Source organism: Manacus candei, unplaced genomic scaffold (genome assembly GCF_025592945.1).
Source record: "Manacus candei isolate 608988 ecotype Guabito, Panama unplaced genomic scaffold, ASM2559294v1 h1tg000002l, whole genome shotgun sequence".
Taxonomy (NCBI): domain Eukaryota; kingdom Metazoa; phylum Chordata; class Aves; order Passeriformes; family Pipridae; genus Manacus; species Manacus candei.
In genome coordinates, this window is record NW_026138050.1 from 10272589 (window position 1) to 10299343 (window position 26755).

At 38.8% G+C, this 26755-nt stretch overlaps 1 protein-coding gene across 4 annotated transcripts; it reads left to right on the forward strand.

Annotated features, from left to right (window-relative positions):
* Nucleotides 1-175: 175 nt before the first annotated feature.
* On the forward strand, nt 176-26604 carry ZC3H7A (zinc finger CCCH-type containing 7A). 4 transcript variants are annotated; one of them, XM_051783046.1, is made up of 23 exons: nt 176-281; nt 5373-5476; nt 6659-6698; nt 7479-7676; nt 8161-8319; nt 9985-10065; nt 10147-10188; nt 11011-11038; nt 11557-11837; nt 13516-13723; nt 14624-14688; nt 15424-15616; nt 17241-17402; nt 17936-18132; nt 18364-18461; nt 19466-19647; nt 20167-20243; nt 20771-20904; nt 21286-21391; nt 21836-21944; nt 22797-22930; nt 23281-23444; nt 24600-26604. In XM_051783046.1, the coding sequence occupies exons 2-23, from the start codon at nt 5409-5411 to the stop codon at nt 24787-24789; spliced, it is 2916 nt and encodes a 971-aa protein (XP_051639006.1). In that variant the 5' UTR covers nt 176-281; nt 5373-5408; the 3' UTR covers nt 24790-26604. The 4 variants fall into 4 exon arrangements, 3 of the variants coding, with proteins under 3 accessions (XP_051639006.1, XP_051638997.1, XP_051639016.1); XM_051783037.1 differs by lacking the exon at nt 176-281 and adding an exon at nt 552-938; XR_007903840.1 differs by lacking the exons at nt 176-281; nt 24600-26604 and adding an exon at nt 550-938 and having other exon boundaries at nt 22781-22930; nt 23281-23418.
* The last annotated feature ends 151 nt before the right edge of the window (nt 26605-26755 follow it).

Here is a 26755-nt window from a genome sequence, read left to right on the forward strand (position 1 = left end):
ACCAGCCAATCAGCAGCAAAGCGCTTCCCAGCCGGCACCAATCAGAGGCGCCGATCCCCAAAGCGCGCGCGGAGGGCCAATGGGAAGCCCGCGCTGGCCGAGCCCAGGCCGGGCCCCCCCCGGGGCTGCACCCGCGGCCTCCCGCCAGCAGGGGGCGCGCGGGGGCGGCGGCGGCGCGGGGGAGGCGCTCCCGCCGCTCTCGCCGTTCCCGCCGCCGCCGCCGCTGTCGCGACCGCCCCGCCCGCCCCGCCTCCCGCTGCGCTGCCGCGGCCTCACAGCAGGTACGGGCGGGGGGACACACGGACACACACCTCACAGACAGGCACCGCCGCCCTCGCGGGAACCTCCGCCCCGGCGAGCGCGCGGCCCCGCGCCGGGCGGGGGGAGCCGCTCCCGCCCGCCCCGTCCCCGCGGTGCCGCCGCGCCCCGCCGAGGCGCGGCCGCGGGTCGGGCCGTGTGTCCCCCCGGGCGGGGCCCGGGCCGGGCGGGCCCCGGGAGGGCCCCGCGGCGAACAAAGGCGGCGGGCGGGCCCCGCGCCCCGGGGGGAGCGAGAGCGGCGGGGCGGGAGCGCTCCTGTTGCTCCGGGGCTGGAACCGACCCCGGCGGGGCCGAGCGCTGACAGCGGCCGGGCCCGGCCCGTGCCCGCGGCCCCCCGCGATGGCACTGTGCGGGTTTGGGCTCTAAAGCAGCAGCGCGGTGATTTCTGTCCCCCCCCGGCCCGGGGCAGCCGTGCCCCGCGCTGGGTGCTCGGGCGGCCCGGGGTGTTCTGGTGCGGAAAGTCAGAACTGTATTGCAGGAAGTGGAAAAGAACGCCAAAACCAAACCGACCCCAGAAACAAAACAGGCAGCGAAACTCAGATATTGTCGATTGCGGTCGTCAGAGTTGGTTAGCAAAGGTCATCTCGGTGTAAATCCCGGGGGTGGATCTGGATTTGTTGGTAAGATGCTCCTTCTTCGGCTTGTTTTTTGGATCTGTTCTGTATTAAAATATCTGAAGGAACTGTAAACCGAAGTCTTCCAGCCCTGCTCCTTAATTTTCCTGCTGGGGAAATGAAGTGACTTCACAAAGCGTCTTTGTTCTCTCTTGTTTCTTACGTGAATTTAAGAAAAAATGTAACAAAGCAGTGAAAATTGAAAGCAAACCTCGAACAGTATCTTATTATTTTGTGGGTAGGGAGCGAGTGGGAGGAGATGCAACTAAATACTGAAGGTAAATAAAGAACGGGGAATGAATAGGTGTTAAAGCATTGCTATATATTCAGTTCCATTTTATTCAGGTACTTCCTTTTGAATACAGAAAAGTTCGTTTCGCTTTTCAGAAATAAAAACTGTTGTTATTAAGTGGCTTTTTGAGCTGACATAACAGAGTTCTGTGATTGTGAGCAGAAGTATTAGATGAAGCAGAGGAGTTAACTCAGAACTGTTGGAACGTGTGTTGTTTACTGTTTTTCCTGTTTCTCCCCCATCATCTTGCATGCTTGAAGTCTCTTATATAACAACCCAGTGATGCATGAACATGAACATAAAATCTTTTGTACTTTTGCTGTGTGAGGAAGCTGTTTCTATAAAGATTTTGCGTTAAGATTTCTATTTTGCCTTCCTTATTTTGGTGCCAGTCCAAGTCTGGTGAGCAGTTTTCAATCTCTGTAAGGCATGCTTTAGTTTGCACTGTCGTTTATTATCTGTAATTACGTGTTCAGACTGTCAGAGGGTTAGGCTGGGCAATAAAATGGCTTTGACAAGTCTGCTTTGGGTCAGGCTTATTCTGTGATGGGCAGGTGCTTGATGGGCAGGTGGATTCTTGGCTGGGTTGGAGCTGGTGGTAGTGGAGATGTTCGTCTCAGTGGCATCTCTCTAGGAAGCAGTTTGGGTGTAGCTGCATTTGTGCCACTTCCCACTTGCCTCTGCCAAGGCACAGGCCTGCTTCCCTGTGCCCCTGGGGTGGGAATTACATGAAAATAGCTTTTGGATCCAGCTGCCTGAATGCATTATGCTTATTACTACTGCTGCTGCTGGTGCAGGAGGTACCAGCAGAGAGAGGCTTTTACTTCTTATAGGTGAAAGGGATTTATACTGCCTGCCTTTTGGTCATGTATTTACTCCTGCTGTTCTGTTTCAATCTTACTCTTCTCTCTGCAGTGTCCCCTTTATTCTAGGACCCAGGGTGTAACTTCTCTCCTCTGGAGTGCAGTTTTCCTGTATGGAAACATTGGAGAACTGTTTGTGGTTTTATTTTATACACAGGCTTCTGCTTTCACAACTTCTTTCTGAAGTTTTGATCTAGGATGGTGTAGATAATTTCTGACTGAGTGGATTTAATATTTTGGGTTTGTTACCTTCTGACTCTGTAGGAAAGGCTGATGTTACAGAAAGAGGTCTCTTTGTTCACAGTGATTTCCACTAGACTTGCACCCCTGTCAGGGTTCATAATTCAGCTGAACCATTGAGGCTGATAGAGATCTATCAACAGCAATCATGATAAAAATTTCAATGTGCTTTGTACTGTACAAAGATCCAATTTGAGATTTCTGCAACCCAGTAATTGTGTTAATAGTGAACTCAGTGATGCATGGCAAGAGGATACTCTCCTCTATCTTAAAAGAACACATCTATACACTGCACTTGTTTTTGAAGTTTTAGCTCTGTGGAGAGGGAAGTGCAGCAAGGACCACTGGCTTCCAGTTGTTTTTAGCATTTAAGGTGCAGAGAATACTTGTTTGAAATATTTGCAATAGCTGGAGCTGTGAATGTCTATAACAAACAATAACTGAGTTATTTGGTCAGCTGAAGGTTATTAATTCCCAGGGGTGGTAGTTCTGGTCCCTGAATGATGTTATGCATTTTTCTGCTGTTCTCAATTTATCTCCAAATAAGTGATCAGCTGAATGTGTGCAGCAGGAGAAAGGGTCAGTCCTGCCCAGTTCTGTCCTTTGGGACTGAATTTTCAACTGGGGGAACTTGTGTGCATGGCAAACTGTAGATGCTTGTTCTCTGGACAAGCTTTACACAGTGTGACCTTGCTTTTTAGAATAACCAAGGCCTGTATTCTTTCTGCAGAAAAACTCAGTTCTCTACATTCTGTTTGAGTTTATTCACTTGTGTTCTACAGATCAGTCTTGGCTTTGCAAGATAATCTGGCAATTGTTGCATTCAAAGCCCTTGTGCCTGAACATGGCACGTGGCACATGCTAAATATTGGGAATGTTCTTTAAAATGTATCTTGAATGCCTCAGAAGTGCCAAAATACAGAACACAAGGGAACTGTCTTGCCTTGTGCTGGAAGGAAAGCAAAGAACCGATGAGAGGCATAAGTGGCTTTGTGTAACAGAAGTGGAGGGATTCCTGTCCCCCTGAGCTGGCACAAACCTCTTCTCCTTCCTATCCCCTGTTTGTGTGGCTGGACCAGCATCTGTCACAGAAGGTGTCACTGGCTCCTGGCAGTGGACTTTCTGTCACTTGGCTTCTGTGAAACAGGATGAGTTGAAGCCTGTGATAAAGATGAAACAGTATGAATTGTTCTTTAACATGTTTGGATTTAGGCAGCTCTTTTTTTTTTTTTTTATCTCTGCTAGGTTTAGTAAACGGAGCTTGTCATGGCCACATAGGCAGTTGGATAAATACTGTATTTAATGCAACAATCAGTTCTGCCTCTGACCTTAATTACTGATACATTAGTCTGCTTTCTTTTTTTTTATTTCCTTCAGCTCACATACTATTTTTTTCTTCCTTTAGCTTGTACCTTTCAGGGAATTGCACAAAGAGTAAAGCAACAGTACAGGTTTTGCTTTTCTGGTAATAGTTACGAGCTACAAAGCAGCATTTAGACTGGTTAAATGTATGTAAGTGCATAAGTTTATTTGTTTTAAGTTCTGTCCCTGCAAATGGAGGAGAGCTGTTGCTAAGTAGGTGGTGTTTTTTATCTTGGAAAGTGGATGGATGACATTAAAAGTCAAAACATGATTGTTATTTGCCTTGTATATAACTGAGTCTAATGTGTTTCTGGTTGAGAGGGTCTAAGGATAATTTGTGTGAAAGAGATACTGTCACAGGTGCTATCTTAAACAATTTTAAGTCTTCTGCAAAATCATCAAATATTGGGGCAATGTGACTGTCAAAGTATTTTAAGAAAAGATAAGTTTTGCCTGAATATCTTTTGGATGCAAATGAGAGGGAAAAAAAATAGAAAACTGCTTCAAATAATAAATTTCAGCACTCACATATGCTCATCACTTGCTCACTATTCTTTTATATGGGGTGCCAGTTTGTAACATTTCCATGAGCTTTATTGTTGTGGAGAAATTGGATCTGCACGTTCTCAAGTTCAGTGTGTCATTCTTTAATGTTTATGCTGGAGGTGATAAATAAATGCAGTTGTTACAGTGCTGGACTTTTTTCATTTCTTCACAAATTGGGGTGGAGTTTTGGGGTTGCTTGAAATTAGTAAAGCTGCTCTTAATACTTGTCCAGATTGAGTGGCAAGGTATTACATTGTCAGTTGTTAATTTAGAGGACTAATAGCTAACTACACAGCTCACATGCTGTGACAGCACACTTCAAATAGCCCTATCCTGAGGGTTATACAGATCATTTTAGCTTGTTTAACTGAGGTATTTGTAAATCCAGCAAATTAAAGACACAAAGAAAAAAAAAAAATCACTGTTTCAGACGAATTAAATTGAAATGTCGAGCTGATGATGTGGAATTACATTGAAGTAATTCAGTTTTTCAAGTGAAGTAGGTAGTTTTGCTACTGGTCAAGTGTCCAATGCTTTCACCTTGGTCAGCTGGTAAATATTATTAAAGCAGTAGTGTTTGCTTCTAATTACACTTCAGTGGTGGGGTCATGATGAGAGGCTCTAGAATTAGACTTACTGGTAGTTTTCTCATCAGTTTGGGTTTTATTAATAAATACACCAGGATCTCGAGATTATTTTTATTTCTACTTCAACAAGCAAATAAAAGAACTGTGAAGCTGTGAAGAGGGCCCAGTGTGGACCTCCAGCTGGGTGGAGCAGTAATGCATTCAAGCTGTGCCTGTAGTCTGGTGGAGCTTCACTGACATGACTCTGCCTCATCTGGAGTAGATAAGTGGAAACCAAAGATAAATTAGAAGCTGGAAGAAGGGTTTTCTGTAGGAATGTTGTGTAACTGGGCACTGACCAGAGTGTTGGTTCTGACCTGGGGCTTCTCCCTGGATCGCCGGGGGCACTTCAGTGTCCACCAGGGTTTTCTTGGATGTGTTCTCTGCAGCTGTGGTGGTGCAGTGTCACCTTTGTCTGATGGACTCAGTGTTGATGTGAGATTGGATCCTTCTGGGCCAAGTGCAAACTGTTACATATTATAACAGCCATTTATCTCTCTTCCTTTTTGAGGAGTGGCATATCCGAAAAGTGGATGTTCAGGATAACATGTCCAATGTGTCGGAAGAGAGAAGCACTAGACAACAGGACATTAAGAAAGGACTCCAGTTTATAGAGTATGGTTTTGTGGTTTTTATTCTTGTATGCTTATTCACCTCTATATACATATCTATGAGATGGAAAGCTCTGGGAAGGTCCTTTTAGTGTAGCACCAGCAGAGACAGGAGAAGGACCTGTGTTTCTCCTCAGAGTACTTGCAAACACTAACATGTTAAATGGGGAGCAGTCTTAAGAAAAGACAGAACCCCTCTTTGTTCCTAAACACAGCAGATTGAAGGTGGGAGGTTATTCCTTTTCTGTCTTTGAGAAAAATCAGCCTTTAATCTTTTTTTGTGAGTGGAAAATGTTGTTAGCCTGAAAATCCACCTTCCACTTAAGAATAGCTGCACTAAGACTAGGTTGCTACTGAAAGGGATGGGTTTGCTAACCACTACCTAAGTGTTTCAACTCTCTGGAGCTGAAAAATAACCTAATGAAAAATCATCTTAGTAGTTAACTTTCATTTGTGTCAATGCCAAATTCTTTTGAAGATCTTGATTATGTTAAAATCATTGTGAAATTTCACACTAGTTCATTGTTCACATAAGGCATTCTTAGAGAAAGAAGGGGGGAAAAAAAGAAAAAAAAGAAAACTGAGCATTTAAGAATTATTTAGAAACAGAATCTCACTTAACCTATATGGAAAAGGAAAGGGTTCCAATTTTTCTCCCTGAAAAGGTAGAAATAAATACCTCTTTTTTTGTGCTAGAGAAAGTCTCTGTTGCATGTCATACAAAAGATCTCTTAAAATTCCTGTAGTGTCATTGGTATGACTTAATTAAAATTGATGTGTTCTTGTGACAGATAATTTGTCATTTTATAATACTTACAAGAAGATTGCAGTTCTCCTCATGTATAATCTGGTTCTGCACAGTGGAGGAGAGGAAGGAAATCGTTTTTAATCAAACAACACTGATGTCTAAAACTCTCAAATCATTCAGAGCCTTAATACATTTTCAAGAGCAGAGTTGAGTTTGTAACTTTAACAGAAAGTGAGTCTTTAGTAATAAGAAAGCACAGTTTTTTAATCAGAACTCATCCACAGCTCCCTTCCTTGTTCAGGGCAGGCTGTAGGCAAAATTTAGAGATTTGCCTGTTGGAGGAAGAGAGGCTGCTTTTAGTGAGACCCAGCATTCTCCAGTGGGATTGTCTTTTAAGCAATATGTATAATAAATAAAGTTTGTGGTTTTTTTTTCTAGATCTACTTTGCCCTATCCAGGGACGCAAGAACAATATGAGGTAATGAAATTACTTTAATTGCCAGAAGGGTTTTTAACATGGACCTATCTTAGTACAGTTACTCTTGGTTTTAGTCATTCTTTAATTAGTGATATAGTATGAATGGTAATTTAGAAAGTCTTAGTATGGGAACTGGAAGACTACTAACATTATTATATTCAGATATTTGGGGGTGCTGAATTCACTCATACAGAAGTTTAGATGAAGTCTTTCTCTCCTAGTGTTGGGAATAAATTTGGGACATTAATTGAATAAAACAGTGTGCTATTCTAAGTAAAGTTCAGAGTAGCACAGTAAAAGTGAGATTAAAGGACTTCACTCACATACACCTTCAGAACATGTTTTGTTTCTGTATGTCTTATGAGTTTGGCTTGTATTTTCAAACTCATCCTCTTAGTTCTTAATCCAATGGTAGGTGGTTTCGTTGGATTTGAGAACATATTAGATAAAATGCAGTTGTTCACATTTTAGATTAAAAAATCCTTTTGCTGTGCAAAAGCAGCCCTTCTGCTTTGCCAGTTGCTATGGCTGCTGCTTGCTGAAAGAATGTATGGAACATATATATATATAGATATAGATGTAGATATATAGATATATAAACATCTTTGAGATTGTCTTGGGAAATGTCAGAAGAAAAATACCAATACGGACAAAAGTTTTGCATTTCACTTTGATTCCGTGAGGCTACAAGTGTAATTTCTTTTATTTAAAAATTTATTTGGAAGCGTGGAAGAAAACCAACAAACTGCTGTTGACGAGTGTTGCTTTTCTCTGTTCCAGTTATTTATACGAGACCTCGTTAGAAACCTTTTTAATGAAGGAAATGACGTGTATCGGGAGGGTGACTGGAGGGGATCACTGAGCCATTACACAGAAGCTATAAACATTGCTGATTATGCTAATTCTGAAGAAATCCACGTTTCTGATGATGTTTTAGAGAAGCTGCACGTGAACAGGATAGCGTGTTTTTCAAACATGGTAAGCTCCTGTCCAAACTGGCTGTGGGAAGACCCAGAAAGTTTAAAGAGTGCTTTGAAGATTGACACATTTCAAATCATCACGTTGGCACATTCTTTAAATTCTGCTTTTTAGAAGTATGATTGAGGTATTTTTAGTTACTAATACTAGAATATTAGCATAAGAGTCATACTGGAATTTGATGGAACAGTGTTTTTATCTATTTATACTGCTGATTGCACCTGAGTCTGCTGCTTTCTCTGCAGAACAAGATGGCTCTTCTGAAAAAGCTAAATTGTCTTTGTAACTGCTGGTGGATTTTACATAAATGATGGCCCTGCCTGTTTTTAGTTGCCTAAGTTGGTGACTGAGCAAAACTCATAAATGCAGCCTTGGTGAATGTCTTACAGTATTTCAATACCTTCATCTAATACAGGTTAAATTCATTATTTCAATGATAATAGTTCTGATTAGTGGTGGTTTTTTTTCTTTTTCCTTCTCCTAGGGATTGCATGAAAAAGTTCTAGAAGACTGTGAGATAGCATTAAGATTGAATGAAAACAATTTCAGAGCTCTCTATAGGAAAGCAAAAGCTTTGAATGAGCTGGGAAGGTATAAGAAGGCTTATGATGCTGTAGCAAAATGTTCTCTTGCTGTGCCACAGGTGGGTAAATTATATATTGATGATTATTTTTAAAGGTTTGAAACAGATATTACATCATTTGAAACAGATATTCTTGAAACAGATCAAGACCACTGAAGTTCTTTCTGTTGGTTTGGGGTTTTTTTAATGGAGTAAAATATTTTTTATTCCTCTAAGCATTTCTTCTTGTGGAAATTAAAACTGAGAGCAGAGATTATAGTCCTCAAGCTCAGTTTGTTGTGTTAACTTTCAGCAAAAGAAATAAGTCACTTTGCAATGGGGCTCAAGTGCCATGAATGTTTGCAACAAGCACTAGAACCGCCGAATTCTTCGTTTAAAATTCTCTACGATGTGAAGAGAAACCCCCCATAATTAGAATGTACTGTATTGATTCTTTTGGTAACTGCATTTCAGCTTTCCAAGCCTTTAGTAACATTCTTGTCTTCCATGTGAATGCCTTGCTGTGCACCTCTGCTCTTGGGCTGGGGCTGTGTTAGCAGCAGTGTGTGCTACAGGAGATGATCTGTAACTGAAATCCTGGTCCTCTGAGGTCTGCTATCTGTGGTTGTTTGTGTGGTTGGGTTGGGGTTTTTTTTGTTTTATTTCTTTGTTATTTTTTAAGAGTTGGGGTGCATCAAGACAATTCCTGCAGGACTTTCAATTTAGTGACATCCAAAACTTAATCTGATGTGGCTCTCAGACCCTTCACAGTGCAACCCGAAATGCTGCGAGTGGGGCTGCTGGAGAGGTTTCACTGCAGAAATGCATCCCTGATTTGAACTGAAATGCTGCTGGAAGCTTTGCATGCTCTGCTCAAAATAGAGTGATCACAGGACAGAATACTGACTTGCTGCTTTTTCACCTTTCCCCATCAAAGTGACAGTGACATGAGCAGACAAACTGGGGAGCGTAGGTTTGCCTCTTGATATAGAGAAGGTTTCAGTTTTGTTTCCAAAGACACAAGCACTTTATCTGAATGTGTAACTTTGGACTTTGGATCCTCACTTTGCACCTCCAGATCTGAATGTTTTTGCTTAAGGTTGATATGCCTTTATGTAAGTTTTATAAATAGCTTTTTCTAGCTGTGGGACATGATCTGAATACTAAATCTTAAAATAATTTCAATGGATAGCTATTGTGACTATAGGACAAAGTGAAATATGTTTTTAACTCAGCTTTTCTGGTTGTGTGGTGCAATTACTCCCAAAATACAGAGTTCTCGTTAAATATTCATCAGTGTCATGTAGTAGTTAATATGTTAATCAGGAATGTGGCCCTCAATTTGTGTTAAAATGATAAAATAAAACCCCATCCCCTCAAAGAACAAACACCCTCCTCAAATAAAAAGAAAAATACTCACCCACAAAAAAACCCAAACAAAACTCTTCTCTGAATTTCTCTTGTTTTGGAAAAATCTTTATTTTAAATTCCGATAAATATGGAAAAAGGATACTGTTCATTTTCTGTCCTTTTCTTTTAAAATTCCAAGTGTTGGAGTAACTTTTGCTTGAGGGTAGCTTTATTTTTCATGTTTAGGTTTTAGTCCCATGTGTTTGTGAAAGAATAAAGCTGAATTAAGAGACACCCTGCATACAAGATCTTGCAGAATATAGACTGAGATGTAAACAGATGTCCTGGCTACATGACAGTACATGTAAATGATGAAATTTTATTTATGTCTTTTAGGATGAAAGTGTGATTAAGCTTACCCAAGAACTAGCTCAAAAACTAGGGTTAAAAATAAGGAAAGCATATGTAAGAGCCAAGGTAAGATTTTAACATTTTACAGTAAGGTTTCCCTCTCTTGGTGTCACGGTTGTGTTTAATGAAAGTATCTTTTCTTTGCAGCCACCCTCCTCAAATTCAGTTTCTAATGATTTATCAACTCAGGTAAGGTTTTACATGGTCCAGGGAAACTGTCTCTGTAAACTACAGGGAATAATTGTTTCATATTTCACCATGATAAAGGAAAAATGGTGCTATTGACATTTTATATGAGATGCTGTTATCTTGGTCTTTAGGGTTCTGTTGATCTTTGTGTTCAGTTTTGCTGTATATTATGGCAGACTGGGACATAATGTTATCATTCAAGTTATCTTGGTAGAATCAATGTTATCTAAAATATTAAATCCAGTGCAATGCATATATTTACTTTTAATGTCTTGAGGCAAGAGCATAGTTAATATGCTTATTTTTTATTTTACATATTGACAATTATCAAAATGAAGGTTGCTGGGATAAAATCTCTTTTACTATATGGATTTGTCCAAATTTGACCTTCATTAGCAGCTAAACTTGCATTTGTCTTGCTCCTTGTAATGTGTCTGAATGGCAGAAATGAAGAGGAGTTAATTTTTATCTTACAGACTTCTTTCACAGGAATATAGACAATTTAGCTGTAAATGAATGGGGAAACGTAGGAACAGCTCATTTAAGATACCATTTAGACTCTTTCATTCCCTGAAGTATCATTCTTACTTTTGTTGGTTGGCTGCAAATTTTTAGTGATACTGTGAGTGGATTTCAGTCTGCAAATGGATGCTTTATCTAAAACATTATTTGACCCTTAAATTGCATTAGAGTTCATAAATTTCAGATTTTACGAAATCTGCATTTTAGACCTTACTTTCTTCATTGTAAATATGTATTTGAAAAGTTCAAATGGCTTTTGTGCAAAGTGCTGAGAGGTTGTTTTTTTTTTCTTGCTTACAGAATTCTTCTGTAGAAGATATTGAGTTAGGTGAGTCTGGTGTTACACTACCAATGCTAGGAAGCTAAATATGCCACACATATCTCATTGTATTTGTTAGGAAACGTCTGAAGAAAATTCATCTTGTCGTTTGAGAGTTCTGTGGTAAAAAGTCTGATCTGCTTATCTCTAAAACTGTATATTTAAGTGGCTGAGCAAATTTCCTTTTGGTCTCCTCAACTTAATATGATTGTAGCTGCTCCTGTAGCGACCATTTCCATACTGTTCTTTTTGACTTGGAAGAACAGGGAGGGGAGAATATGCCACAGATGTAGTAAAGTATCAGATGTGTAACCTTTCCTGTTTTTCTTAGTTTGAGTGATAGATAAACACTGAACCATAGGTGCACATGAACTGGAAGCTGATGGCAGCTAAAAACATTTAATGTGGTTTTCCTTCTTCACATTTCTTCACTCCCTCACCCTCCACACTGTCAGGGTAAAAGTTATGCAAGATCTTTTCACATCTTTGGACAAAGGTTCCAGTCGTTCCCATCTTACCTGTTTCAGATTTATCTGACCAGAAGCAAGAGATGGTTTCTGCTGCTTCTTCATCAAACTTTGTTTCTGAAGTGTCTAAAGTATCACCAGTTCCTGTACCATCTCTATCTGCTGTTATGCCTCTTCAAATGGAAAAGGTCCCTTTGCCTTCTGCAGTGTTGGCCAATGGAGGGAATGTTTCTTTCCCTATGCCAGAAGCATGTTTAGATTGTGGAGATGGAGATATAATTATTGGGGAAGAACTTGATGAATTACTTGATTCTGTGCCTGATCCAGATGAAAGTGTAATGGTAAGACTTTTTTTTGTCTGTTTTCTTCTATGAGTGAGATCTTGTATTTTTATCAAGTGGGCAAGTGGTGAAGTGTGTGTTACCTTTCCTGGTTACATGGAGCTGTATTTGTACATAGGTTGATTTTTTTATTTTTCAGATGCAGATTCTTGTAAATGTGGCTGTAGAGATATCAGGACTAGTACTACTGCAGAAATACTATTAGCTACTACTAATACTACTTAGAGGAAGTACTGTGAAAAGTGAATTGAACATTTGAAGTCTGGGCTAGTGTGGTTTTTTTGGGTGTTTTTGTGCAAATAACCCCACTTAGAACATTAAGAGTGTGTTGGAGTGCTCACCCTGTAACTGTAGAAACTATAGTTAAACAGAAGCAAATAGCTTTGCAGGACAGAAGTACTTGGGCTGTGGCCTTGTGGGGCTCTCACTGGTATCTCTGCAATCGGAGCTCTGTCCAGATTCCACCTCCTGGCTAAACAGAAATAGTCCATCAGGAGACTTTTATATATTTTTAGAAGAGATATTAAAGAAATTTAGTTATACGAAATGTTGTTCCTAATTCCACCATCATTCCAGCCCTAGAACAGAACAGTGTTCCTCAATTGTCAGTCAAAATGAGAGCTCTGATAGTTGAGCAGAGATGTCTGAACTTGTTAGCAGTTACTGGCTCCCTGCTGTGGCCCTGCCAGTCATTTGGAGTATTTATTTTGTATTGCACTAGTATTGCTGTTAAATGTTATAAAGTGTGTTAAACGAGGCTGTGGCATATTCAGTTCTTTAATTAGTTGTGGTTTTAATTCCTCAGTCACCTGTGGATATAGGGTTGTAAATCTTCAAATCAGAAATGCTCGGGCTTCTCATTTTCCGGTTTATGCACTTTGTGTTTCAGAAAGGATTTTGAAAACGTAGAAAGTAATTGTTTTTAGCACATCCTAGGCAGTTTGCCATAGTGAAATCCAGGAGGAAATGCAGTCTTCCAAGACAAACTCCAGGCTTGTGGAGTGTGGAATCCTGAGGGAGTTGTAGACTGATAAGTTGGGGAACAGAGGGAGTTTCACATGGGCCAGACTCTGTGCAGACCTACTTGGTCAACCTCCAGGGATGGCAGGAGGAAGGGAGGGGAAACTTCCCCACTTGGCATGTCCTTCCTAAGGGTGTACAGAAGGATAACTTATTTTTCATGGGGGGAAAGAAGATGACCTGGCCTTTGCAGAATGTGTTACCATTGGATTGTATCTGGGGATTTATTTCAAAGCTAACTCTTGACTCTTTGCTGTACTACAGTTTGAATTATGTTCTCTTTAGTTAGAAAAAAATAATGTTGATTTCTGTCTCTTCCTAGTCTTCACTTTGTGTTTTTAATGTAATTTGGAAATTCAACTCTGATCTGATGGATAAAAAAAATCCAAATCTGTTAGTAAGTTAGTAAAGGTTTGGTAACTAAACCTTTGAAGTGATTGATCCATGGATAATGCCTTGCACTAGGGCATTGTTTAGGGTTTGGGTACTCTTTTGGGTAGCTCTTGCAGTACAGTAGTGTGCCTTTCATTGATGTTTTTCAGTAGGTTTATAAAAATTTTGCAAAAACCTTACTAAAAGAAATACTGTGGCAGATTTGTGTTCTTGAGGGTTTTTTTGCTGGGTGTGAACACAATTCTTAAATTTATTTTTTTTCCAGCAAACTACAGGAGCCAGAGGACCTATTCCTGCAGGGAGTGTAGCTCCTAGTGTTCCTTTCTCTGCCTCTTTGCTGGGGACGCTGCCAGTTAGTGCAGGATTTGTTCCTTCACCTTCTCTTTCAGAAATCTTTTCACAGCCTTTGGCTTCTTCGCTGGAAAACTTTTGTTCACCTTTAAGCACCTTTTCAATCAGTGACCCAAAAAGAGGTAAGAAACAAGCCTTAATATTTAACCTTTTATGATGAGAGTTGTGCACGAGCCAACTGGCTTTTCTTTTTAACAAATGAGTTTTCACAACTATTCAGTGGTATTTAACACTTAACATTTCATCTCTGCTAACAGTTTTTGAGTGTTGGTTGTACACCAGAATTTATAAATAAAACTTTTGTTTCCTTGGGGTCTGTGTAAGCATGGTCCAAGCTCCCTCTGTTCAGTTTTTCTATATCTATTGTATAACTTTATTTGTTTCAGGTGAATGAGTTTAAAGAAGAAAGGATATTCTTTCAAACATTTTTTTTTTTAAACAAAGATGTTCTTGCAGCTTAAACCTTTTGTCATGATTTGGCAATAAACAAGAGTTACAAAAAGGGTAATACAGCTATGTACTCTGAAAAGATACCAGATTCAAACCATAAGGACTATAATTATGTAGTGAAATCAGGTATGTGAAATAAGATATAAATAGTCAGTGAACTAGAAAAGATAAAATAGAGTTTTGTCTCTAATTACCAGTGTTACAGGATCATGTTGTCTTTAGAAAGAAGCCAGAGTTACAAAATAAAACTTAAAACAGAAGAATCCTCTTAACCCTCTTTCACCTCATTCTTTCATATCAGGTATTGCTTATCTCACTACCCTTTTTGTACTGCACAAGTATCTTCAGATTGCTTCAGTATCTGCCTGCAAAGCTACTACTGATAGTAATTTTTCAGCCCAGATGTTTACAAGGAACTTTTACATAATTGAAAAAAACTTATCATAGCAAAAAAACCCCCAGCTTTGGTGTTTGTCAAAAAACCTTTGATGCTTCTCAGGAATGATAAATAATTTTTTGCATGGGATGTTCTGGGGAACTGGTATAATTAAAACTTCTTGATTTTCCTCTAGACATCTCAAGTTCAGCTTCTAGAGATGGAACACCAACACTTAGCAGCAATAATTCCCCACTGTTTGTACGTATTTTTCATGTTTTCTTTCACATGAATTCAAATGTTAACACCTTGGAGGCTTTGCATAGATCTGAATTTTTACAGTTGAAGTTTCTATTTTTAATAAAAAGGCACTTCTAGTGTTAAAATAGGATTCTGACTTGGAGAACAGTAGCACTGGAGCTCACAGCAGCAGTAACTAAACACAAGAAAAAATTTACAGAGGTTGTTTTATATACGCAAATTTTGAATACTGTCACAGCCCCTTTTCCCTTCTGAGGAAGTTGCTGTAAAATACTGTTGAGCTGTAAAATAACCAGTCTAAAATCTCTTCTGATCTGAGTGCCAAATAGTAGGAATCCTGAAGAACTGTCCTAGTACAGGAACAGAGCAGATACCACCTTGTGTCTGGAAATCTCTCTGCTCTGTATTCTGGTCGTGCTGTGTATTTTCAGTTGTGCTGCTGGCACTGATTACATGGGGAAGGGTGACACCCCTATGAGCCAGGATGGGGTAATAATTAGCCTGACAAGGGCTGTTCTCCCTGTGCCTGCTTGGGTATTGTTTTATGCTTAGTCTGTGCTGTGTAAACAGCCTTTGTAAAATTTCCATGTCCCTTCTTAGACATGTGTTTAAGTTTATAGTACAATCTTTTTGTGGTAGTCTTTTTATGCTTTGAAGAATAATTTTAGTAGGTTAAATTTGAATTGTAGATAACTAAATTATTTGGATCAAGTAAAATATACTTTCTTTCAACAGATAAATGGTCCTAATAGTTTGTTTGGGTCCGAAAATTACATGGGACTTGCAGGCCAAACTAGAAATGACTTTTCAAATGTTTTTAGCAGTACAACTGCTAATATACCTGTATCTTCAGCACTTGGGGGAAGAAACCCATTGGAAGGCACACATGAGCTAAGACAGGCCTGCCAGTTATGTTTTGTCAAAAAAGGTAAGGGCCTTTTGGACTCGATTGGTTTGATTTCTTTAAAATTAAAAAGCTGAAATGTTCATAATAAACCACCGTTGGCTTCTAAACCATGTTAATCCTGACTCGTTCTTTGCAGATGTAGCACTGTCTTGTGACTGCTAAAATATTTCAACCACTTTTATCTTCTTTCTTCTTGTCTTTCTTTCTTGTCCTAATAGATTCTTGATTCCTAAACCCACCCCACATCCCCACACGCTCTCCCCAGCCTGTGTGTGAGGTCATTCTCATCCTGTATTCGCTTTCCTCCCAAACCCCAGGGTACTGTGAAGAGTGACACCTTTGCTCAAAACTTGCAATACTCTCTCTGATTGGCAATGGGGGATTGAACTGCAGTTCAAAGTACCTGGTAACCTTCACATCCCATCTGTTTTATCGTTCTTTCAAACTAATTCTAAATGATAATTGTGAGGCTTCCAAACCTTGGTAATAATTAACTCCACTGTATTGACTCAAAGGAGCCTAACCAGTATTGGTCTTTAATACAACTAATCTTTTAGGCCTGGGCTGTTGCTGTTAAACAGAGCCATATTTTAAAGGCAATAGCTTTTATTAAGACTAATCTTAAATATAAGCATTGTGTTTATAGGCATAATTGATATTGATACACTAATAAAGAATTGCCTCGAGACATTTAGGGGATGACTATTGTACCTTTAAGAACTTCTGTATTAGTTTAAAATTATTTTTACAAGAAAAATTCATGAAGTGAAGTTTGAAAAACCATAGGACACATTCTTATAAAAGCAGGAGCTATAAAATATTTGTGAAAATACTTAGCATGTTCCTAGCTTCACTTTTTGTGTCAACATATCTACTTCCTCTGTTTCTTTCCATCTCTATCAAAGCCTTTAAGTGTCTCCTGCTTTTACTACCTTTTGAAATTGTACTGTTCCATCATCATCTTGTCAGAGAAACTGGGTCATACTCTGGTTTTTTCAGTCTCATAAACAGCAAAATTCACTGAGCATTGCTCATCTTCAGACTCTCTCCCTGATGTCTTCATTTGGCATCGTCCTAAAGACAGAGTTTAAAGCTAGGCTTATTTTTGTTTCCAAAATCACAAAGTTCTGGGATTGGCATTTCTCTTTTTGGCATGTGTGTACTTCTTACAGAGTGTGTTTTGTCTCTGAGCATAGTCCCTGTTCTAATAAAATAAAAGTTGAAGGTTAAGAGAGCCATTTGCTGATCATTGGAATTCATCTGCATTGACTTATTATAAGTAAGCAATTTAAGTTTTAAACTGGTGTTATGGGAATGTATACTTTGGAATTGAAAAAAAATGCAGCAATTTGCTGTCTCAAAGTAATCTTCAGGTTGTAACACAGCATCCCTCCCCAAATGTAGAATAACTTGTGAGTTTTTTCTTGCTGAGACTGGTCCTTTTGTAAGTATTCGGGTTTTTTTCTATTCTGCTCAACATGATGGGTAATGACTTTTGGTTCTTCAGAGCTGCTGGTGCAAGTAGGAATTCTGTTCAGTGTGTTCATGTACTTTGCTTTTGGGCTTCTGTGCCAGTGTGTGTATGGAAATGTTACCATTTGCTGCAACTTGTGCAAATACAAGCAATTTTCTGTGATTGTTTCAGGTCCTAAATTATTGGATTACGCTTACCATCCCAATTTAGAACATAAATGTAAGAAGGATATTTTAATTGGCAGAATAAAAAACTCAGAAGATAAATCATGGAAAAAAATACGTCCAAGGCCAACAAAGACACAGTATGTGGGACCATATCATATATGTAAAGGTATGTGTTACAGAGAGGAAAATGTTAATGCCTCCACTCACAGTAATGTAGTTCAGCTTCTCCATAGTGAGGTATAGAATGAAGTTTTATTCTTGCTCGTGGGAGGTGGAGAAGGAAGTTCAGGGTTGTTTATAATATCAAAGGAGAGCCCTATTTTTGCTGTAATGTGATTATTTAGAGAACATGCACTGTACTCCTGTGTTGTTCTTCATCATGAATAATTTTGCTTTCAAGTGCCAGGCGATTACTCTTAAAAAGTCCAACAAAAAAGCATTTTCTCTTGGACTTTTGCAGTATGAACCTCTACTTATGATGACTTGTGGATTAATGAGCAGCTTAGTTTAAGCACAGGGCATTCTGGGTTTTCTGCATTGTTGCCTTAGACTGGTACAGGATAGTTGTGACCCATGTAAAACTGATGTACAGGACTTCTTCATTAAAAACATTTGAAACAGAGATGGTAGAAGCTTCAAGATGAATTTCCAATAAAAGTCTTTCCAAAAGCAGTGTCACAGTTGATGTTGGCATTTCAGATGTTGCTGCTGAAGAGGAGTGCAGGTACCCAGGTCACTGCACGTTTGCCTATTGCCAAGAGGAGATCGACGTGTGGACGCTGGAGCGCAAAGGAGCCTTCAGCAGAGAGGCTCTGTTTGGAGGGAGTGCAAAGATCAGCTTGACTGTGTCCCGCCTTCTGCAGGAACATCATGGATTATTTATGTTTCTTTGTGAGGTGCTGCCTGATTTCTAATAACACAATAAAAATTACGATAGATGCTAAAATTACCCGGAAAGAAATGCTTTGGTTCATGCCTGTTTTGTAAATTTTGAAATGGATGTTCAGTAATAACCTGACTAGCTTTACATTAGAGGCTAGATGAAGTATCTGTTAAAATCTTTGAGGTAAGGTATATTTTGAAATGTATGCAATACATACTGTATGATTATTTTTTTTGTATTCCAGAAATGTTTTGATCACAAACCCAGAATAATAAGCAAAAGGAACAAGGATAACTCATCTTCTTGTTCTCACCCTGCTATGCATGACTTTGAAGATAACAAGTATGTTTGAAATACCATCTCTATAAGTTTCAAATTAAAAGCAAAGGGTTTAGGGCAGTTTTGAATACTGACTTTCATTTCTTATCTGTTGATTGACTTCTCTTCTCTGCTAACTGCCTGTAATGCTTGGCAGCATAGGCAAGACAGACTTACAAAACAAGGGTTGACTCATGTAACTAAACTAAAGTGAACTGTTTCTTTATCAGTGATTCATGAGGGGCCCACCCTTGTCTTTGAATCTTATGGGTTTTGGTGTCAGTTTAATAGCTGGTGAGCTGCACTGATGTAAGTAGATGTATGACGTTAAATTAATATAGGAATTTATAAGTTTTCTCTTTCTTTGATCTACTTTGCTTATTTTGCTGCAGTTTTAACTCAGTTAAGAACAGATTTACCTTGATTGCAATGAATGAAATAGACCACAGTCCTTATTAACTCTGTTGATTAAAAAAAACAGTGTGAGGAAAGTGTCTTTAAAGAATAATTTAAGTTAACAAAGTTCTTATTGTTGTAATAGTATTAAGTAAATTTTGGAGAGTTAAGAGACTTACATTTTTATATGAAGGATACATAAGTGGGAGCATTTGAATTGCTTTGTTTGCACTCCAGTTCCCTATATTGCAGCTCCAAGAGCTGGGCTGTTACTGCAGTGCATCACCTCTGTCTTTAATGGTGTTCTACAAAAGAATAAGTATTATGTTAGTAATTAGATCAGGATATGTACTTCAAAGTGGACAAGATATGCTTCCCCTCTGGGAAACCAGTGATGCAGTTGGATTGAATTCAGTAATGCTTTTCAGAAGAGGGACCTCTGGATTTCACAGGAGCTGTTCCACGATGTTTGCTTACTCGGCCTAGAAATGACCCTGAGACGTGACCTCCTCCTGGAAACTGTTTTGACTTTCCTCTTTCAAATAAAAAGCGTTTAAAAGACATTTTTGAATAATCTGTCATGAGGGATGGTCATTTTAAGAAATATCTAAAACTGGCTGTTTTCCAAACAGGTGCCTTGTCCACAGTTTGCGAGAAACTATGGTGAAATATTCCAAAATCCGCCCTTTCCAGCTCCGGTGTCAGCTTGACCTGTGCAGACACGAGGTGCATTATGGCTGCTTGCGAGAGGATAAATGCTTTTATGCTCACAGTCTGGTGGAGCTTAAAGTCTGGATAATGCAAAAGGAAACAGGTATGTTTTGCTTTACTCTTTATTGTCTTGCCACTCCTTCCTTGTCTCGACTCCCTGGGAAATCAGCAGCTTGGGATCAGGGCAGGAAGCAGGCAGGAGCAATCTGGTGTCTATCAGCTTGGGTTTTGGAGAGTTTTTCTGGGGTCCATAATACAATGCAGTTTTTATGATTACATGGTCACGACAGGTTTAGTATGTTATGTTTAAATGACTACTCAAAGATGCACCTTAACTTATGTGAGCAATCTGTAATTTAAAAAACTTGTCTGCTTCTCTGTGTGATGATGCATACAATATTTCTGTTTTGGAGGCCCTCGTGATATCCTTCAGTATATACATTTGTGTGTATGGATGTAAATGTATATCCATGATATACACACATACACGAGTGTGTATATATTTATACAATATATCAAAACAGATAAAAGCTTTGAAGCTGCAGTTGCATTCCAGTTTGAGCATGTCTGTAATGCTACAACAGTCATAAGTACTCAAGCACTTTTCCCCCTTCCTTTTCAGGTATTTCACATGATACTATTGTTCAGGAATCAAAGAAATACTGGCAGAACATGGAAGCTAGTGCACATGGATCACAGGTATTTTCATTTTTCCATTCAACTGGTTCTGCAGTGACTCTGGTGATAATTCTTTTTTAATGTATGGAGGTTATTTTAGAAATTACTTTTTTTTAATGATTTCCAGATAATCTCTTTCAGTGTAGACTTTCTTCAACTTGCTTCACTTAGGCTAAAATGCCTGCTTTGCTGCTATGTAATTCCTTTTTTGCTTTGCTTATTCTGTCGTAGGTGGAACGTGAAACATAAATATAATTTCAAAGTCAGCTGCCATAGGGCAATTATCTTTTTCATATGGAGGACTTTTATGTGTATAGTTTGTGTGTATTACCACAACTTCAGGGTACATATACCTAAATCAGAAATAAGTTAAATAAAAAATGCATGTGTTAAGAAATGTCTAGTTTGAAATGACAAGGCATGCAGTAATACCTGCTTCCCAACATGTGTTGTAAACTTGTGCTGTGGGGGGTGATTCATAATTATGTATGAATTTCTTTGCAGATGCAAAATACCTTTTACTGTTGTTGTTCTTTTTTTGGCTTAAGATTCTTGGGAACCAAATGAAATATGGATCACTTAATTTGAAGATGAAGTTTGTTTGTGGTCAGTGCTGGAGAAACGGTCAAGTTAATGAGCCAGACAGAAACAAAAAATATTGTAGTGCAAAGGCCAGACACCCGTAAGTAAGATCAAGCAGTGAAACTTCTGATTTTTCAGCCGTTTAAAACCTCTTTTGGGAAACTTTTTTGCTTCTTAGAGTCATACAAGGAATTAAAAAACCAAAATATATTGAAGTAGAACAGCTATCTCTTTGTGGCATGTCAGTAATTGGTACTGAGAAACACTTTGGTGGCTACAAAAGTGTTTTGTTATTTGGGTTTTGGTTTTATTTTTGAATGATCCGTTTCAGCCAAGTTTCAGTAGAACTTAGTTAAACCTCAAATATACGGCAAAAGCTTTGTAAAGAACCTTTCTGAGCTCTCCTGGTTCTGCTTCTCTGCACACAGTGTGGGGCTTTTTTTAACTGTATTTTCTTTCCCTGAACGTGTCTGGTTTTCAGGTGGACCAAAGATCGCCGTGTGGTGCTCGTAATGTCTAATGAGCGGAAGAAGTGGATGACCATCCGTCCTCTTCCTGCCAAGAAACAAGTGCCTCTGCAATTTGATGTATGTTAACATAAAACTAAGGTTTTGGTTAAGAAAACAGAGTAATGGGGTTGGTTTCATCAGTTGTGCAGGAATTCCCGGGGGAGTTGGTGGGAATATGTACGTAGTGTTTCTAAGTTCAGCCTCAGAAAACCCTGATCTCACATGTTACTACTGAAGCCCTTTCTCATGAGAGGAAGTAAATAATTCTGAAGTAATTTATATATCTCTGTGGTCTGGTAATGTGATAGGAGGCAAAAAGCAGTCATAATACTTGTTTCCAGCAGTTTGTTTTTTCTAATTCCAAGAAATGACTTTTTTATAAAATAAATATGATTTTATTTTTCGTGTGATGTAAATGTCTGACTGGAAGGGGAAACACTAGCCAAAGCTGAAAAAAAAATTCTACTAGCATCCATTTTACTTTATATTCATAAGGATTTTTTTTTTTAATTCATGTTCCAGTTGTGCAATCATATTGCTTCAGGCAAGAAATGTCAGTATGATGGAAACTGCTCATTTGCTCACAGTCCTGAGGAGAGAGAGATGTGGACCTATATGAAGGAGAACAGCAGTAAGTACAAGAGTCCATTCTAACATGTAAATCCAACTGTTCTGCTTTTCATTCTTGTATTTCAATTATTTTTTAATCTACTTTCTTTCACTGTCTTTTGTAGTAAACCTTGCAAGTGCCCTTTTAATTTTAATAAACCCAGACTGGGTATTCAAAATCAGTATTAAATAAAAATAGCTGTATTGTATATTTGTTGCTTGATGTTGCTTGATTTTTTAACAATAGTTTCCATCACTTTTTTAGGTGTCTAAGAATAGTGTATTGATCCTTGCAGCAATATTGTTTGGGGTTTGTACTTTATATTGCCATGTGTGCACACATGGATTTTGTTGAAAACATAGTGGGGAAAGCTCTTTGTGGAACAGCCCCCCCCAGATGTATTTACTGGGAATTATCATTCACTTTCTGTTGCAGACTTGTTATCCCATTAGTGTGACTGGGGGAAATCATTAAAAATCAGAAGTAAAAATGACATAAATGATCAGATCCTGTTCTGCAAGAAAGCAGAGTAAATTTACCAAAAACTGTAGCACATGTTATATTAGTACTTTGAAATTCAGGTATCGATACACAGTGGCACAGTTGTTATCTGTGCCTTGGGTCCCTGTTCAGAAACAGGTCTTGCTTTCCTCCCTATAGGCAGAGCAGGGTCTTGGTAAGTAGCCAGAGACTCCTGTTGCTCTTGGCTCTTAATCTCTAAACTGTGTAACTGTCTACATTTGTTTCCTTCCTTTTTTTCTTCTTACCATAGGTGGGGACTGAATTAAGCTTTGCAAACTCAGTCATTTATCTAGTGTTCTCAAACTCTTGCCTTAATTGCTAATTACTTATTTTAGCTTCTGCTCTCATTAGTTCAAGACTTGGAGCAGTTGTATGACATATGGCTAAAAAGTCAAAAACCAGAAAAAGGAGATGATACAGCTGCTCAGGCAAACAAAGAAAATGGGAAGCAAATTCACATGCCAACTGACTATGCTGAAGTCACGGTAAGTAATCAAAGCTATAATCCTTAATCCAAGCATGTGGGGTTTTTTGGGGTTTTTTGTTTGTTTTTTTTTGCCCCAGTCAGTAACTTAATGTTGTTGCCCTCATTTTCTTGGTGCTTCCCTAGTCCATTGCTAGCTACACTAAATGCAAACACTCACTGACACTGTGAGGCAGTTCTTCTAAAGCCAGTGGAGATCATGAACTTCAGGTGACTGTTTAAATAACTATATCTCTTTAGGTAAACAACAATTTGCAGACCAAGATAGAGCATTGAAAATGTATTAGGAGCATTTCTGTGCTTAAATCATTGAATTCTCAATGTTCTATTTTCAAATTCCTTGTAAAACAGGTGGATTTTCATTGTTGGATGTGTGGGAAGAACTGTAATAGTGAGAAGCAATGGCAGGGTCACATTTCTTCTGAAAAGCATAAAGAGAAGGTTTTCCACACTGAGGATGATCAAAACTGCTGGCAGTATCGCTTTCCAACTGGATATTTTAGCATTTGTGATAGGTATGTGGTTTTTAAGATGGCAAAAATGATGACAAATGACAGTTTGAATAATTAAGGCAGTTACTGGTTTTGACAAAGTTTCTAGTATTTGTTGCTTTGCATACATCTTTCAACAAGAAATTAAGTAATGAACGGTATTTTAACGTACTTGAGAACTCAGGGAGTGACAAGGTGCCTGATTGTGGAGTTGCAAGTTCATGGCAGCTGTGTGAAATGAATATTATTGGTATTATTACAAGTTTACTTAGGCAGCTGCATATTAATTACCTGTAGAGCACAGGAACAGTGCCTTGCTGGGCAGTGACACTGGAGCTCTAAGGCAAGTAGAAATGTTGGCATCAAACCGAATTTGTTAAAATCGAGTATTTGTTATTAGAAATCATTTATGAATGTGTTGAAGAGAACTTCTAAGACCTGTTGGTTTTCCTCAGCGTTGGTTGTATGTTTTGCTGCTCCCTTTAATTCTTAAATGCAGCCTGTTTACCTGCTTGCAGAAGACTTTTTTGTAAATCTGTTGAAAATTCTTTCCACCGTTGGAATCTTTTTGGAAGGCAAAAAGCTTTGGCATTCTGGAGTTAAAGGTTCAGTTTGCTGAATTGTTATTCAGTTTTGAGTGCCTTAGAGATCTTGAGAAATTGCACAGTTATTTTTCATTTGCAGTCTTTGCATGGAAGCTCACACTCCCCTTTGCCCAATTTTTAAGTAATATTCTAAATGTATTTGGTGTTTTGAACATAGCAGACCTCGAATATGCAGTGTAAAGTGAATACAAACTGGCATGCCAAATTGTACTGAGTATTCTAAAATCACATTTAGTTAACAAGGATTAATTAGTTGGATTTTTTATCAATAGTAGTTCTTTAGCTTAGTGAGTTAAATGATAAGGTATTCATTAATATGAATTTGAAAGTTTCAAGCATTAAATGACTCAGTAAAATAGGAACATGAAGGACAGAAAGAAAAGAGCTATGTCTTGTCCTCTGTAAAATGCAATCAAATGTAAACAGAGTTAGTATCACTTTAAAAGTAAATACTCTTCCAAGTGTTTTTTTGTCCTTAATATGTGTATTTGAAAAACATGATCTGAAGAAAATCTAGACAAAATAGTGATCACGATAATTCTATGAAAACACTATTTAAAATCTGTCTTAACAGATATATTGCTGGTACTTGCACTGAAGGAAACAACTGTAAATTTGCCCATGGAAATGCTGAACTCCGTGAGTGGGAAGAACGAAGACAAGTTTTAAGAATGAAGCTCAGCAAAGCAAGAAAAGACCACTTGATTGCTCCCAGTGATAATGATTTTGGAAAATATAGTTTTTTGTTTAAAGATTTAAACTAATACAGAGATGACACATACATGTTATCAGCTGGAAGCATAAACCAGAAAATTTGACAATAATCAAAAGCATGTGACAGAAAAGCTGCAGGTTTTCTGCTTTTATTGGCATATATTGTTCCTCCTGAACAGCAAAGTATAGTAGATTTAGGGGGATTGAGCAGACCTGTCTATGCTCTCATGAAACAGAGTGGTGATTAAAAAAAAATCTGAAGTATTATGTGCTTACTCACCTTCTGTTGGACAGAAAGTTAGGAAATAGAAGGGGGGAAGAGTGGTTATAATATCTAGGAAGCCCCCTAGTCTCAGACCTTCAGTTGAAAATCTTCAAGGTATCAAGGTATTGCAAAACAGAGTGTTATGAGCTAAGAAAATGATGGATGAAAATTCTTCAGATCTTTTAATGGAGAGGATTTGTTTAAAACAAAGTTTGCTACTTATCTATATGTAGGTTGCTAAAAAGGATTTTCTTATTAAAGATTTTAAACAAAATAACCATTTAACTACAATATATGTTGAATGGGTATTTTTTCTCTATTTGTATGTTTCAATATAATTTACTGAAAAAGGATCTTGGGAGGAAAAAAGTATTAATTTTTGAAAATGAAGTAGTTAAAATTCTGTTTCTTGGTCTTTGCTGTTTAAATGATGATTTTGAAAGATTACACTTGTATGTCAGTATTGTGTATTATTGTATGGACTAATGTTGCCTGTAATAAAGAGAACTTTACACAAAGCTGTTTTCTGCATGTAGCCTCTCAGGATTGAGATTTTTTGTACAAACAGACAATGATTTGCCAGTTAGCAAAAGCTTGAGCACATGTAGCTAAAAGTTTACTCAGTTGGTATTTGTGTCGCTCGCTGCTTGTTTGCGGTTTTCTGTATCGTCATTAGCTCATGGCATCACTGCAGTAACAAAAGTGGCCAATAACTTGCAATGTAGACAAGCAGTTTGGAGCTATGTGGTGCTGGGACACGTTTTCAGTCCTTGGACGTGGGCATGAGGCACTGCCTCAGCTGCAAGGTGGATGGTGCTTCCCATTGCCTTTCCTGCAGAGCATAGGACATGGAAAAACCATTCAGGGGCTGAGGTGACTCCTGACTGAAGAGCCTTTGGGCTTTACAGTAACTGGAGCTTCTGTTGTGTTTTGGCTTCTCTGCAGATAAACTGCTTTCAGCTTTCTTTGTGTGTTTGCTGAGTTCCTTCCCCCCCCCAACTAAGCTGTTCTCAGTCACTCATTCAAAATAGCTAAAGCTAGGTTTCTTTTTTTTTTTTCTCCCTCCTCTCAAGAGTATTTTTCTCTGTTCCTGGCTGACCTTATATAATTAGAAGAGCTTTAAGAATGACCTCAGTAGATTGAATGTAGTCATTGAGCAGGTATTGTGTATGTGTAAAAGGTGTTGAACCAAAGTTCGGTGTTGCCCATACACGACATGGATGCTGTGTCCCTTCACAGAAAGCACAACTATGAAACCAACACCTTGTGCTTCAGTCATGGCTTGGGGATCTTGGGAAGTGACTGCTCCTCACAGCCTGGGCTGCAGTGCATTGAGTACAGGATGCAGACAAACGAGCTCTCGGTGCTTGAAATACCACTCGCTGCAGTGCTGATTTTTTTTACATTGTTTGTAATAAACTGAGCGTGAGACAAGAGTACTGTGGACACTGTTATTTGTGTGACAAAACCTGATTGTATCGTGTGCCTTTCTGAATTGTTTTTTCTCAATTTTATGCTTTCATTGTTTAATTGTATAAGTGCTCTGTAAATCATTGGAAGTAATTCTAGGAAAAAAAAAATACTAAACCATGAAACCCTCGTTCCGTAAGGCCGGTGTGAAATCTTTCATGGGGGCTGGTGGGGAGTAACTGCCGGGGGGCTCGGGGGTTATTCCCTCGGTGATCCCGGGACTCTTAGGGCTGCCCAGCGGGGAGCGGGAAGCGAGCAGAGCAATCCCGCTCCCAGAGCAA

Coding starts and splice junctions, on each gene's coding strand:
- ZC3H7A (XM_051783046.1), top strand. CDS start 5,409: ATGTCCAATGTGTCGGAAGAGAGAAGCACTAGACAACAGGACATTAAG. Junction 10,066..10,146: donor AAGCATATGTAAGAGCCAAG/GTAAGATTTTAA, acceptor TTTTCTTTGCAG/CCACCCTCCTCAAATTCAGT. Junction 10,189..11,010: donor CTAATGATTTATCAACTCAG/GTAAGGTTTTAC, acceptor TCTTGCTTACAG/AATTCTTCTGTAGAAGATAT.